This window comes from Felis catus, chromosome C1 (genome assembly GCF_018350175.1).
Source record: "Felis catus isolate Fca126 chromosome C1, F.catus_Fca126_mat1.0, whole genome shotgun sequence".
Lineage (NCBI taxonomy): Eukaryota > Metazoa > Chordata > Mammalia > Carnivora > Felidae > Felis > Felis catus.
The window spans coordinates 18,480,944-18,495,853 of NC_058375.1; the positions used below are offsets into that span (position 1 = coordinate 18,480,944).

A 14,910-nucleotide genomic window follows, 5' to 3' on the forward strand; every position below is an offset into this window, starting at 1 on the left:
GTTCCAGTAATTGCCTTGGGTTTGGGAGCACTTTTCCTAAGTAACTGGCTTTTTTTCTGATGGATGTTTCAGTCTAAGCCTTTTAGATACTAAGTAAACAGTTACATTGGAGCCCCTCCTGTCCACACACAGTATCTTCTGTTGTCCCCTTCCTTTATCCAGGTGACTCTTCTTTCTGTGAAACTGCCCTTTTATATCCAGATGCTCTTGCCCACATTTCTTTGAACTCTCAGAGTTAGATTCATGTTTTTATTTCTCCACGTAGCCTTTGGAAACTGGAGGGTGGTTGAATTTCTTTTGACACTTGGTGGGGAGGAAAGGGGAAAAAATATATTTGCTTAAACACACACACACACACACACACACGCACACTCACGCGCACGCCAAACAATTGCTTTGGGGGATGGCATGGAGGGGAGAGAACAGGGGAGAAAGTGACTCACTTAAGTATAACTTTGTATTCTATTTTTTCCTATCAATTTGTTACTGTCTTAAGTAGCCACCTACGCTTACTGTCCTTAGAATTGTAACCACTAAGAACAAACAATATAATGGATCAGACAGTGAATAACTTAGAAGGCTTTATATTAAATTACCTATTGGTAAATAAGAATTCCAGTTGCCAGGCAACCTTCCCCCATAGGGCCTGTCACTGCCCTGGGACTTTAGAAAACAGTATTTCAAATTACTATGGAGCTTACTGAGTATATGTATATATGTGTGTGTGTGTGTGTATATATACACGTTTCAGATGTCTTATCTGTCTGTTTAGTGCAATAAAATGCCTTAAATAAGCCTAAGAAATTAGTGCTTCTCCTTCTTCCCCCAAACTATAAACTGCTTACGTGGAGATGAATTTGTCATTTTTACACAGTAAATCGGGGTAGGCAAGGTTTTGATTAGTTTTACCAGCCTATTAAGTATTTTACAAAACTCAGTATGTTTGAACATTTTTAAGACATTTTAAGACCTAATTCTAAGTGAGGGATTAGATGTCTAGATACTGCAGTATTGGGCCAGTGAACGAGAAGGGTCACCACTTAGATTGGGTAGAAAATAAACAAATAGGGTTTAAAGAATACAATAAAGAGAAATATGGTAGGTCTGGAGAGAGGGAGGAAGGGAGCAAGGAAGAAGGAAAGAAGGAAGGGAGAGAAAGGTTAATTCTTTTGGTAACATGTCTAAGTTGATTGGGAGAAGATTTGTGTAATCTTTTGAAGCATTAAAAGAAGTTAATAGTCATTCCTCTCATGGGAATGAATTAGGTAGGACTTGTCCAGATCCACTTTTTTTTTCTTCAGTTCTGGGATTTCATTAATTTATATAAATTATTAAGTTCCCAAATGTAACTGTTTAATAGGTAATTTATTAGGGTGTTAGTACTTATAATAGTCTTTTTTTTTTAAATGTTTTTTTTATTTTGAGAGAGGGAGAGAGAGAATCCCAAGCAGGCTTGGAACTGTCAGCACAGAGCCTGACGCAGGGCTTGATCTCACTAACTGTGAGATCGTGACCTGAGCCGAAATCAAGAGCCGCTTAACTGACTGAGCCACCCAGGCACCCTGATATTTATAATATTCTTAAGAGCTCAATGAATTGGCAGTGATGAAACCCGCCATTATATGTTCTGAGGCATATTTCATAGTGTCCAAATTCCTATTTTTAAATGGAGGCAAGGGATCTCTGTAAGTTCTAATTAGTTCCTTTTGATTCAAAATTCATCTTTCCTCCCCTCTTCCTTGGCTGTGCGCCCCCCCCCCCCCCGTGGAAGTGTTTGGAATCAGAGGGTGGTTGTTTACCATTGTAACTATGTAACCGAATTGTAGATCTAATCATCTTTAAATACTCATTACCACTCCCTATTTTCTACTTGGCCTTTAAAAATTGTTTGTGTAAGATTACCCTTTATTGAAATTAGCATGATTGTGTTACATTGCATGCTTTCTGCCTTGCATTTACTCATTCAAATTATATAGTGATTGAGTAATGTATGCTTACTAAAAAAGTTACAATAGTTTAGAAATAAATTTAATGGAATTTCAGTGTCCTTCTTAATAACCTTATATAAATTCTTCCCCAACAGTTAGTATTCATCGTTTTTTCTATGTAATTTTGCAAACATTGTATATGAGTGTGTATTTATGTGTGTTTTACATTCTGCTGTTGTCTTTTTCACATATTATGTTGTAGAAGTCTTCCCATATCAAAATACATAACAAGCGTTATGTTTCATATGTTGTAAATTTAGGATATTTTACTTTTCTGTTGGATACATTTGAAAACCAGTTCAAGAAAAGGATGAATCTAGAGTAGCTTGGAGATCATAGATGTACCTCAGGTTTTAGAAATGTTGCTTAATGTGTTCCATAATAAGGATTTTTATTTAATTATTTCCCTGTTGACAGTCATATAGATTGTCTCAAGTTTTTTGTTTTGTTTTTTATTATGACAAACAGTGATGCCAGTCACAGTGCCCTTGTTCTACATTCTAAATAGGCCAGAAGGTTTTGTTCCTCAAAAGTCCGCACCAGTTTATATTCTCACTAATGTGAGACTATTCATTTCCCCACACTTCTGACCCTGGCATGTGTGTGCGTGTGTGCGTGTGTGTGTGTGCGTGTGTGAAAATTTTTGCTATATTTTCATAGGCAAGAAAGGGTGTTTCGATTTTCAGAATTAATTTAAAACTAATTGTATGGCCTCTATTGGAATTAAGTACTAATTTTTTTTTGGAGAGCTTTTGAAATACCTTCGTAGAGATATCAGCATTACCACAGCAGGGGAATTAGAGAGTAACAGTGCTAAGACGAGAGCTACTTTCTCATGGCTTGCTATTGCCTTCTAGTGGTTAATGTTGACGTTTTCTTTCTCTTAACTTTAGATTCCTTCGTGGTTTGTCTTCAAAATTTCATTATATTTATTGAATGATGCTCTGTAGTACCTCTCGGCACCTCTGTTTTTCTTTGTTTTGTTGGGCGTCCTTGTGTTGTTTCATAAAAAATTGAATCAAAGTAATTCAGCATTCTTTGTTTTCATTACTATACCCTTTTTTCGGAGATTCTTAATAATCACATTCTAATGAGGTCCAGCAGTTCAACTTCATTGTGGGTGCTTTACTAAGTCCAAAAGGATGGAAAGAATAGTAATTGTAATGTTTGGCTAGGTTCTTAAGTTTAGTCTGTGCCTTATTATCTCTGGGACGATAAGCATTATGTTTCAAATATTGTAGATTTAGGATATTTTATTTTCCTGTTGGATACATTTGAAAACCAGTTCAGGAAAAGGATGAACTTAGAGTAGCTTGGAGATCATAGACTTGCCCAGACTTGTCATTCCCCTCAAGTGCCATTGGAGACATTGTTTCAGTGTTTGAATTCAGGCAGTATTCTCCTCCATAGAGGCGGTGACTCTGTTCAGTAAAAACCCATCAAAGAACAAGTCATTGTATCTAATGAGTATTTATTCTGTATTCATTGATTTTGATAGGAAGCATATTGAAGCTTTGTTTTTTATTTTTTTTATTTTTTTTATTTTTTTATTTTTTACCGTCCTGAGATTCTGCTGGCCCGTCCCCAGCCCTTTTAAGTATAACCGTGAAAACTTTTCCATCAAGCCCTGGACTCCTCACTAACCCGCCTATTTCTCACATTTCATTCTCTTGTTAATTTATAAATTTGACATTTCAGATGACTGTGTGCATGGTGATAACTTGGATGTAATCAAAAAGTTATATTAATTGCCTTTGTATTTTTGATCTATTTTTAAATGGCTTAATTCCTTGTCACTTCCATGGTTGCAATTGAGTTCTGCTAACTCCTCAGCTTTATTTTACTAGGTTCTAGTGCCCTCCTGCTTAGCTGTTTGCTCTAAGAAATAAACTAACTTGATTCCGGCTATGGCTGGAGTGACCTTTTATTAATAAAATAGGTAGTTCTTTGTTCTGGAGCTTGTCCCCTATCATTTGACATACATACATTCCAATTTGATATTTACCTAAGTAAAAAATTTTTACCGTTTCTTCTTTACATTTTAACATGGCTCTAATGTTCCTAGCAATAAGCAGTTCCTGCCTCTGTTTTCAGCTTCCCACAAAGATGTAATAGATACAAATATCTCCACTTGTCTGACTTTAAAAGTATCTATTCTACATTTTCACATGATTTCCTTTTGAACCCTCTCCAGACATTTAAGAAACTCTAAACTTTTATACTTCGTTGTTAGCCTTTCTCAGTCTGGCTCATATTATGAGCTCATATTAAAATACTGAGCATAACTAATACATATTTTTAAAAAGCATATTAAAAAAATGGGTGATGGGCACTGAAGAAGGCACTTGTTGGGATGAACACTGAGTGTGTACGTAAGTGATGAATCCTGGGAATCTACTCCCGAAGCCAAGAGCATACTGTATCTATACGCTGTATGTTAGCTAACTTAGTGATAAATTATATATTAAAAAAGAAAACGTTTCAGGTAGAGTGGAAAAAAAAAAACCATATTAAAAACTACAAGGTATGCAGTTCTCAGATACTGACTTTAAAGTAACTTTGGGGTGCCTGGGTGGCTCAGTCAGTTGAGCGTCCGACTTTGGCTCAGGTCATGATCTCACAGTCCGTGAGTTCGAGCCCCACGTCGGGCTCTGTGCTGACACCTCAGAGCCTGGAGCCTGTTTCAGATTCTGTGTCTCCCTCTCTCTGACCCTCCCCTCTTCATGCTCTGTCTCTCCCTGTCTCAAAAATAAATAAAACGTTAAAAAATAAAATAAAGTAACTTAAAAAAAATGTTTATTTATTAAAAGTTTTTTTAAGTGTTGGGCGCCTGGGTGGCTCAGTTGGTTAAGCGTCCGATTTCGGCTCAGCTCATGATGTCACGGTCCGTGAGTTCAGCTCAGGGCATGATGTCATGGTCCCTGAGTTTGAGCCCCGCATCTGGCTGACAGAACATGAAGCAGGCTCCAGGCTCCGAGCTCTCTGCACATAGCCCGACATGGGGCCCGAACCCACTGACTGCGAAATCATGACCTGAGCCGAAGTTGGATGCTTAACCGACTGAGCCTCTCAGGCACCCATCTGTCCTTTCTCGATGTACAGTTTTGTTTCCGAGCTCTGTTGGTTTTTATCTCCTAAGTACCTCTAAAATCCATTTATTCCTTTTTATGTCTACAGCCCCTTTTATCCAGCTAAGACTGCCATCTTTTATCTGGACTGCTAGGAAGGGACCAAGGGATGAGTGGGTGGGACTAATGTGGAAGAAGACGTTTTGGGTTAGGACATATTTATGTTGCTGGTGAAATACCTAATATGTAGCATATGAAAACTTTGTCTTTTTCTCTAATGGAACCAAGTTTATTCAAACTTATACAACCGTACTGATTGTCACCTCAGGGTATTTAACTTTCTTTTATGGCCAAGCACTGTAGTCATCAGTGTGAGCTCGTCCATTCAGGGTGTGTGTGTGTGTGTGGTGGGGGGGGGGGGGTGAAGGTAGATTGGGAAGGCAGAGGATAAGAAGGGATAATAGGAGACCTGTCTGTGTTATTCCACAGTCCTCTCCAATGACATTCCCACCCCCTCTGCTGAAGGTCCTTAACCTTGATCCGGTATACAGGGGTGGCTCTGTCTCACTTAATTTCTGAATTATAACAATCATAGCATCTTAATCTACTTGGCTGACGAGCCCCCTGATTCAGTATTATAAATTGAACTCACTAATCTGACCTCTGTGTTTCCCATGTTATTATAAAATGTGCTATTCTTGGCTTCTTGTGTGTTACATGACAGTGCAGAAACTTTGGGTTTTCTGCTTGGATTGTCTGTATTGGAGTTTCTTAACACGTTTCTTGGTGATAAATCCAAATATTCCTGGGGAAGCAGGCGTTAAAATTCAGGGCAAGAATCTCCATCGTAGCAAGATTTTATTCCCTAGATTTGAATTAATAGGTTTTGCCTTTTCTCACTCACTTTTCTGGTCTAAACCTCAACTGTGTTGGGCCACAGTGTGTTTGTAAGTGGGGCGCTTAGTTATTAAGTTTTACGGATTCCGGTTTCTGAAACTGTCCCGCTTGTTTCTGTATTTATCTGAACAAATGTATTTGTTTGTCTCATACTGGCCCCACGTAAATAAGCTCCAGGAGAGCAGGAACCGTGTCTGTCTAGTTCGACAGCGCTTCGTGTCAGCGTAAGCATTGGATAAAGTGGTTACGGGCTGGAAGAGTAACGCTTCTATTTTGGGGCTCGGGTGGTTTTCCTTCTTACAGTATCCCCATCTTTCTTTCAGCATTGGAGAGAGGTCTCTTGAAAACCCTGCAGAAACTGGATGAATATCTGAATTCTCCCCTCCCTGATGAAATTGATGAGAACAGTATGGAGGACATTAAGTTTTCTACACGTAAATTTCTGGATGGCAATGAAATGACATTAGCTGACTGCAACCTGCTTCCCAAACTGCACATTGTCAAGGTAGGTCTATGGGATGTGGTGTCACTTGGCAGTTAGGGGGCTCTTCTCTGTTTATTGAGATAGTGCTTTCTTTGTGTGTGAAATTTCCTCGATCTTCTGTATATGACCAGGAACCCCCGGACAGTAGAAATTAATGCGATTTAGGCAACGGTTGAAATGCCTTAGAGTTAATTAAATGGAAAATTGTGTCTTAAAATTGAGGCATATGAGAAAGAAGAATATTTTTTCCTATGACTGCATGAAAATTAAAAAAGGTAGCAGGTAACTTGGAATTGGAGTTTGCTACACAAACTTACATTGTCAAATTCTGTTCTGTGATCATCTGGTACAAGACAAAAAATATTTACTGAGCATTTCTTGTGTAAGACATTGTGCTAACTAGAATAGGAGTAAGCACTAGTTGTGCAGTAAAGGTCAAGACCAAGGAAAACGGACATCTAAAATAGCATGTGCGCTTTAAGGTATTTATCGAGCAATGGCACTTGGCTGTCTCCTCCCTGGATCCCCAGAGCAGGCATTTACGGTCACTGTGACATTACTGAAGTTCTGATGTCGTGTGCAGTCCTGTCATTATTTAAAACTCTAGTTAGGACGAAGGTGACTTCTTCTCCAATAGAAGCAGTTCTCAGAGATTGTTGGAATTAGTTTGTCCCCAAACTGGAGATATGTCTGGTGTACAAGTCATGGAAAATAAATGTTCACTTTCGATCTCTTTGTGTTTTCAGGTGGTGGCCAAAAAATATCGCAACTTTGATATTCCAAAAGGGATGGCTGGCATCTGGAGATACCTAACTAACGCTTACAGCAGGGATGAGTTTACCAATACCTGTCCCAGTGACAAGGAGGTTGAAATAGCATACAGCGACGTAGCCAAAAGACTCACCAAGTAAACTATCACTTATGAGAGAGATGACTTCACGTCTTCCCCTAAGAACATGCTTTTCCTAACAGACTGCTCCTGTTCCTATAAAGTAGAAATCTTATTTTGCATGAACATGCAGTTATTCAGGATTAGGATCAAGGATAGACCAGGTATAGTAGCTGTCTTTAAGTACACACTCCTAAGCAGTATTATGTTAAAATTCTTCACCCTGCCTCCCCTTCCTGCCCCTACCCCTTCCCCTGCCCCCCATTTGGGGACACTCCATCACGCTCTTTTCACTTTAGAGGTCGTTTGCCATCCTTCCGGAACCCTCACTGTTGTGTCTGTTCACTTTGTGTAGACGGCGGAACTTTGAGTGTTGATGTGTGAACATAGTAACCGTGACCTCCTCAGTCAGCCCCCAGCTGGTGCACAATGCGTGGTACAAGGAATATTTATGTATGTTTGGAATTTTAGAGTATTTCGTATATGAAGGGATCGCCACCATATCAGAATACCGCCGTATCTGTCAGTTTTGGGATAATCTGTCCCGGGTGTGCTCCCCCCAGTGAAGAGAGCCTTCCACAGAAAGTCACTACAAACTTTGCCGTTTCACTTTTGTACGTGGGTTTTTACTTTTGCCCGAAAGCATTTATCCCTCAAACCAGTTGTAACATCTGACACTATGTAGAAGCTAAAAGTTTAGAGAGAGAGAGATGATCATTCTCAAGGTCTTCCTCAAGTCCATATGAGAAAAACCAGTGGGCACCTGCTCTTCTGTCTAAATGTGTGGTGGGTTTTTTTTGTGTGTTTTTTTTTTTGTGTGATTTTTTTTTTTTTTTTGGTATGTATTTTGCCCAGTGCCATTCATTTGGAACCATATTGCTTTCCTCCTTTATTTAAAAAGCTCCTTTTTAGGTAAGCAGAGACCTTGCTGTCTGTAGATCTTTTGAGCAACACTACATAAACTGATCTTTAGTTGATTTTGCTGTCGCAGTACAACGATTTGTAACGATTAACCCTCACAGATATTAACCGAAGGAATGTCGGGTGGGTTTGTCAAAATGGCAAGTAGAATTTTGTTTCTAAAACATATTTAATTAACGTGGATCATCTAAACAATGCACTTTCCACCCTATATTAAAAACAAGATAAAACACACGTTATGAGCTTTCCCATTCCACTCCTGTTTACTGTTAAACTTTGGGTTGGAGGATGGTTCGCTCCTTTGGGACTAAGGAGTTGTAGTTGTGATGTAGTTGTGATGGTGAGAACGCATTTACCGAGTTTTGCCTAATCTCAGTCATTGTACGTCTTTCAATTAAATTTTTCTAAAGCCGCACTGAGGGATAGCACTCTGCATGGTTGTTTTTTAGATTGAAGTCCTAAACCAGGGATGGTCTGTGCTCTGACAGGGGAGGATGAACTTGGCAAAAATAAAACAAAAAGTCTGCTATGTATTTATTCATTTTTTAAAAACGTACTTTATAAATACTGCTCCAAAGACCATGGCTGTGACTCAAATACACTTTTGGTAATTTTTTATACATAACTTGTTTAAGAAGTGCTATTTCTCAGAGGCTGTTTTTGGAAATTCAAGTATATTATTGCTTTAAAGTGGCGGTGTTTCCCCCCACTTTGATGTGGTAACATTCAGTAAGCACTGGTGTTATGGAAGCAGCCTGATTTTTATAAATGTACTGCATTTTTATCAGTAATTGCTTGGTATAGAAGGATGAGCTCCATATTGTCTCCGTTCGGCTCAGGGAAGTTTCTTTGCCTTACCTTTCTTAGAACGCCTTATTGGTGATCGAAAGTTTGGGCACCCACCTTTTTATAATTAAATATTGGATGATGACTTACCTGGTTCCAAGAAGAGCACTCAGGTTATCATTGAGAGGTTCTGTAGCCTCAGTGGGTGAAAATGTCGCATCTGCACCAGGAAACACATTGCCACTTCTCACCTACTTTCTAAGTGGTAAGTTGGCATTCAGGTGATACCGAGCCGGGCCTCGTAGCCTGAAGTATGAAAAAGATTCAAGAGAAGGGGGTCTGTTCTTCCAAGTGAATGGTGGCCTCGGTGCAGAGGAGAGGGTAATGAGGACAGCGGCACGTTCCTCAAAGTAGAGCGATGGAAAACACATTCTGAAACTCAGTTGTGAAGTATTTCCACTTTCGATATTTATTCTCTTCAGTGTCTTTTAAAAATTTATCCCATGATTATACTTGGCTATCCCTCTGGATGCCTAAGGAAGGCAGGTTTCTCTCTTCTGATTTTGATGTAGAAAGACCCTACTACTTTATCAGGGAAGATAGATAAAATTGAGATTGGCAAATGGACAAAAAGCTAGTAAAGAGAATAATCCTAGAACATTTTTTTAAATCCCATTTTGTACTTGTGGAAAGGTCATAGCTTAAGACATTGGGAGATATTAGGACATAAAAGTTTTCATGGCAATTAGTGTATGATTTGACATAATGTGGCTCATCTGATATTTATTTCTACGACTACTGAATCATTTCCCCCTTCATTTAAACCCCTTACCTTCCCCTTCATCAAGATTAGATTCTGAATGGAAACTCTGTTTTCCAAGGAATTCTGAGACATTTTTGTGTTGAACAGTTGGAAAGGTCTTTATTTCCGCAGATATAACGTCCCTTTTTTTTTTTTTAACGTAGATGCAGATATTCTCTAGCCTTCTATCTTTTATTAGGATTGTTGGCTTTTGTGATGAAAATCATATAAGATTTGATTTCTTGGTAACTCAGCTTACACAATTTATGTTTAAATTCTTGAGCAATCTGTATGCAATTAAGAGACTTCTGACATTCTTACACTAAGTTGATCAACTCTAGAGTTTAGGCATTTTAACTTCTGTTGAGTTTTGAGTCTCTCCAGAGTTATGTAGATAGCTTTTATTTCTGTACATTTAAAATCTCCCATTTAGAAAATATCTGCAAGGTAAAAAAATGGGAAGAAATAGCAATGTATTTTTTTCATGAACATTTTGATACACATTTCATCAAGTTTATTGATTAACCATTTTCTTATACTGGTTATAGTCAGTATTTGATTCTGAGAGGGAAGTATTCATTATTGATACACTGTATGGGCTTTTTTTTATTCCATCCTTTACAAATGATCGAGATTGGAGCCATCAAAATTATATTTTTATCATGGAAAAAATCTCAACTCCCCAAGTCATAATGTTGAACAGAATTGGAATATTTTCTTTAGAATTACTTGAAAAGGCAAATGAAAGCTTATTATAGAATGCTTGTATTTTCTTTTCTCTCTAGAACCAGTATATTGCTGGCAGCTATTGTATTAAAAAAATAAAGTATATTTTCACTATCATAAAAGGTTCTTTTTTCCCCCCCTCATGAAAATAAATAGTAACCTGGGGTAAAAGTGTTTTACTTGAGACTACTTTTTTCCATGAGTGGGTGATTCGGCACATTTAGTAGATTAAAGGGGGAAAAAATATAGTCCTCTCAGTAGGTGGATAAAATAATTTGATAAGAACTTTCATAATTCTCATTCTTAGCAAAATAGGACCAGCGGCAAAAAAAAAAAAAAAAAAAAAAAAAAATGTTTAACCTGGTGAAGCCATCTAAGAACCTATAGCAAATTTCATACATAGGTTGCCTTTTATCATGGCTATTATCCAGCTACTTTCTACAGCTATTTTATTAGAAACATTCTAGCCGGTGCAGTAAAATCAGTAGAAAGAACAGGGGATGGAAAAGAAGTGACCAAATGGCTGCTCTTTGCAGATGATACATACACATAAAGGAAATCCATAATAACCTGTTAGAAATAAGAAAATTAAGCCAGCTTACTAGATACAATAATGAAGAAATATAATTACTATATACTAATATTAACCATACTAAAATTAATAAACTAGTAACACTGAGTGACAATTCTGGAAAAACCTGGGTGACAGGAAAATTGGTAGGAAATTGTCAGTGTATACTTTTTTGAGTTTTGAGAAATTTGTAGCAAATATATTACCTATTCCAAAAAATAAAACTGTTTTAAAAGATAAATTATAAGCTATTTAGGATCAAAATGTGCAATTCTTTATGAAGAAAAGTGCAAAATATTATCAAAGGACCTAATAGAAACCTGCTCAATGGATAGGTATACCATGTTCATGGATAGGGAGCTTAAGAGTCTTTGAGTTTCAGTTCAGTCTCAAGTAATTTATAAATTCAGTATATTTTCCCACAAAATCCCAACTGTGTGTGTGTGTGTGTGTAAACTAGATAAATGGATTTTTAAAAATTCATATGGAAGAATTAATGCCCCTCAAATAGCCAATATATGGAAAAGGGAAGGTAGCCTAGTAGACTTGCCTGATAAGATATAAAGACTTAAAAGCTTACAATAATTGATGGGTAGGTTATAGTAGGTCACGACAACACAACACTCATACTACAACTAGTAAAAACACCAAAATAATACTTTTAAACATCAGAAAACTGTGGAAGCAAGAAGAACTAAATGAACTGGAATTTCAGAGGAGGAAGCCCTTCTGAGGTGAACTGATGGTCTGGTAATTTTCTTCCCTGGGGGCATTTGCTGATTCTGGGCCTGGGACTGAGGACTGGGTTTGGCCCATGCAGAGGGGTTCTTCTGGGGAAATGAAAATCACAAGGCTCTTGTCTACAGGGCACACTGGAAACCTGAGGTACCCCAAATACATGACTGGATTTCTCACAGGACACTTGCTGAACTCCAGAGCTGTCCAGGGCATGCTAGAAGCTAAGCCCAGGGCTTCCAAAAGGCAGAATGAGATCTCCCACAGTCCCACCATATTTAGGAGACAAAATTTCATTAGCTGGAGGGGTTTACTCAAAACACAGGAACGTAATGGTTGCCTGGCACTGGGGGTGGGAATGGGAATTGCAAACAAACGTAAGGGATCTTTAAGATGATGGAACTATTCCAAATATGGATTATAGATAAGGGTCTAATGTCCACAATATATAAAGAATTCTTATAGTAATAAAAGAGCAAGGATGTGAATAGACCTCTCTTTAAAGAAGATACAAAGATGGCCAATAAACACACGAAAGAAGCTTAATATTAGTCATTATGGAAGTGTAAATTAGAGCCACAAAAAATAGCCTCTAGTGTGGCTATAATCAAGAAGACAGACAATTATTAAGTGTTGGCGATGAGGTGGAGGAATGACAACTCTCATACATTGCTGATGGGAACATAAAATGGTGTGGCTGCATTGGAAAACAGCCTGGTGGTTCTTCAAAAAGTTAAACATAGAGCAACCATACGACCCAGCAATTTCACTCCTAGGTTTCCTAGCCAGGAAAATTAAAACTGCACATCTTGTACATGGATGCTCATGTCAGTTATAATAGCCCCCAAACGGAAACAACCCAGATATCATCAGATGAATGGTTAAAAAACAACAAACCCAAACCTGTAGATCTCTATATATCTATGTGTTCATGTGCTGGAATACTATGCAGCCATTAAAAAATACAGATACAAGGCACAACATGAATGAAGCTTGAAAACATTATGCTCAGTGAAAGAGCCCAATCACAAAAGGCCACGTATTTATGCAAAATGTCCAGAAGAGGGAAATCTTACGGAGACCAACAAGTTACTGGGTTGCCAGGAGTTGGGGGAGGAGACAATGGGAAGGGACTGCTGGCAGGTCTGGTGTTCCTTTCTTGAGTGATAAAAGTGTTCCAAAACTAAATGATGGTGATGGTTGTTCAACTTTGTGAATACTAAAATATAAAAAAACCACACCGAATTGTGTACTTTAAAAGCGTGGACTTTGTGGTATGTAAGTTATATCTCAATTTTTTTAAAGTGCATGGAGGCAGCTCTGCCATGCTGAAGTTTTAGATAATCAGCGTTTTGGCAGCTTTGTTGCCAGAGTTAGTCACTTGGCTTTCTTTTGTGTTTGAATTAAAGTTAACAATTTAAGGGCGCCTGGGTGGCTCAGTCCGTTAAGCCGCAGACTTCGGCTCAGGTCATGATCTCGCGGTCCGTGAGTTCGAGCCCCGCGTCGGGCTCTGTGCTGACAGCTCAGAGCCTGGAGCCTGTTTCAGATTCTGTGTTTCCCTCTCTCTGACCCTCCCCTGTTCATGCTCTGTCTCTCCCTGTCTCAAAAGTAAATAAAACGTTAAAAAAAATTTAAAAAGAACAATTTAAATGTCATCCAAAATGTATTCTTAAAAGGGAAAAAGGAAAAAAAATGAAAATAAGTTTTGTTTGTTTATTGTGAGAGGGAAAGAGAGAGTGAGCAGGGAGGGGCAGAGAGAGGGGGAGCGAGAATCCCAAGCAGGCCCTGTGGTGCCAGCGCAGAGCCCGACGATGGGCTTGAACCCATCCATGAAACAAGGAGATCATGACCTGAGCTGAAATCGAGAGTTGGACGCTTAACCGACTGAGCCACCCGGGCACCCTGAAAAAAAGAATTTTTGTATAAACCATTTAGTTTTGTTCACCTAAAATGGGTGAATTCTACAGCCTATAAATTATGCTTCAATAACATGATTTTTTTTTAAGCTAAAAAACACAAATCTGAAATTAAGAATTTATTTTATGGGTTTAAACAATAGGATAAACAGCAGAAGACACGATTAGTGCTCAAAGGTAGGTCAACAGAAAAAAAAAACTGAAGCAAGGCAGTAAAAAGAATGCAAAAACAAATCTACAAGGAGAGAACACGAGAGAGAACACAATCTAAAGATAGGTGTAATTGAAGTCACAGGGAATGGGGTAGAAGCAATATTGGGTGAAATAATGGCTGAGAACTCTCCAGACTTGTTGACATCAACCCACAGATTCATTAGCCTCAGCAAACCCCATAAGGAATCAAAACAAAGAGACCACAACATAGAATATCCTAGTCAAACTGCTGAAAACCAAGGGCAGAGAAGCCTGAAGACAGCCAGAGAGAAATGACCCATAACCTTTGAAGGAGTCACAATGAAACTAATAGCTGACTTCTCAGCAGAGATGTTGGAAGCCAGAAGAAAGGGGAATCTTCAAACTGCTGAAAAGAAAAGGAAAGGAAAGGAAACCCTACCAACGGAGAATTCCATACTTTCGTGAAAGTATTCTCAAAAGCTAAGTCAAAAGGCGTTTTCACAGAGACAAAAGCCGAGAGAATTTGGCAACAGCGGACCAATGCTACCAAAGATACTGTAAGAAGTACTTCAGCCCAAAGGCAAATGACCCCCAGACTGAGGCACAGAACCAGGAGGAATAAGCAATGGAAATGGTAAAATCTGTAGGCAAATGGAAAAGAATATTGACTACTTAACAACGACGTCTTGCAGATACGCACTGTCGTATATTTTATTTCTGTGGAAGTAAACATTTACATATCTATATTCTGCAGAAGTATATTTTATGGGACATATAACTGGCTTACAGAAGTAAAATGTAATGAAGTAAAATAGATAACGTGCAATATATAGCTGTTATATATTATAAATATATAACATTCCCATTGGGGCGCCTGGGTGGCGCAGTCGGTTAAGTGTCCGACTTCAGCCAGGTCACGATCTCGCGGTCCGTGAGTTCGAGCCCCGCGTCAG

At 38.5% G+C, this 14,910-nt stretch overlaps 1 protein-coding gene across 1 annotated transcript in view; it reads left to right on the forward strand.

Annotated features, from left to right (window-relative positions):
• The window catches only part of CLIC4 (chloride intracellular channel 4), a 66,607-nt gene extending 55,929 nt beyond the window's left edge, over window positions 1-10,678 (forward strand). Inside the window, exons 5-6 of the mRNA XM_023258315.2 lie at window positions 6,277-6,458; window positions 7,184-10,678. Coding sequence (XP_023114083.1) covers window positions 6,277-6,458; window positions 7,184-7,348 — 347 coding nt within the window. The 3' untranslated portion in view covers window positions 7,349-10,678. The remainder of the gene's footprint in view (window positions 1-6,276; window positions 6,459-7,183) is intronic.
• Window positions 10,679-14,910: the final 4,232 nt, after the last annotated feature.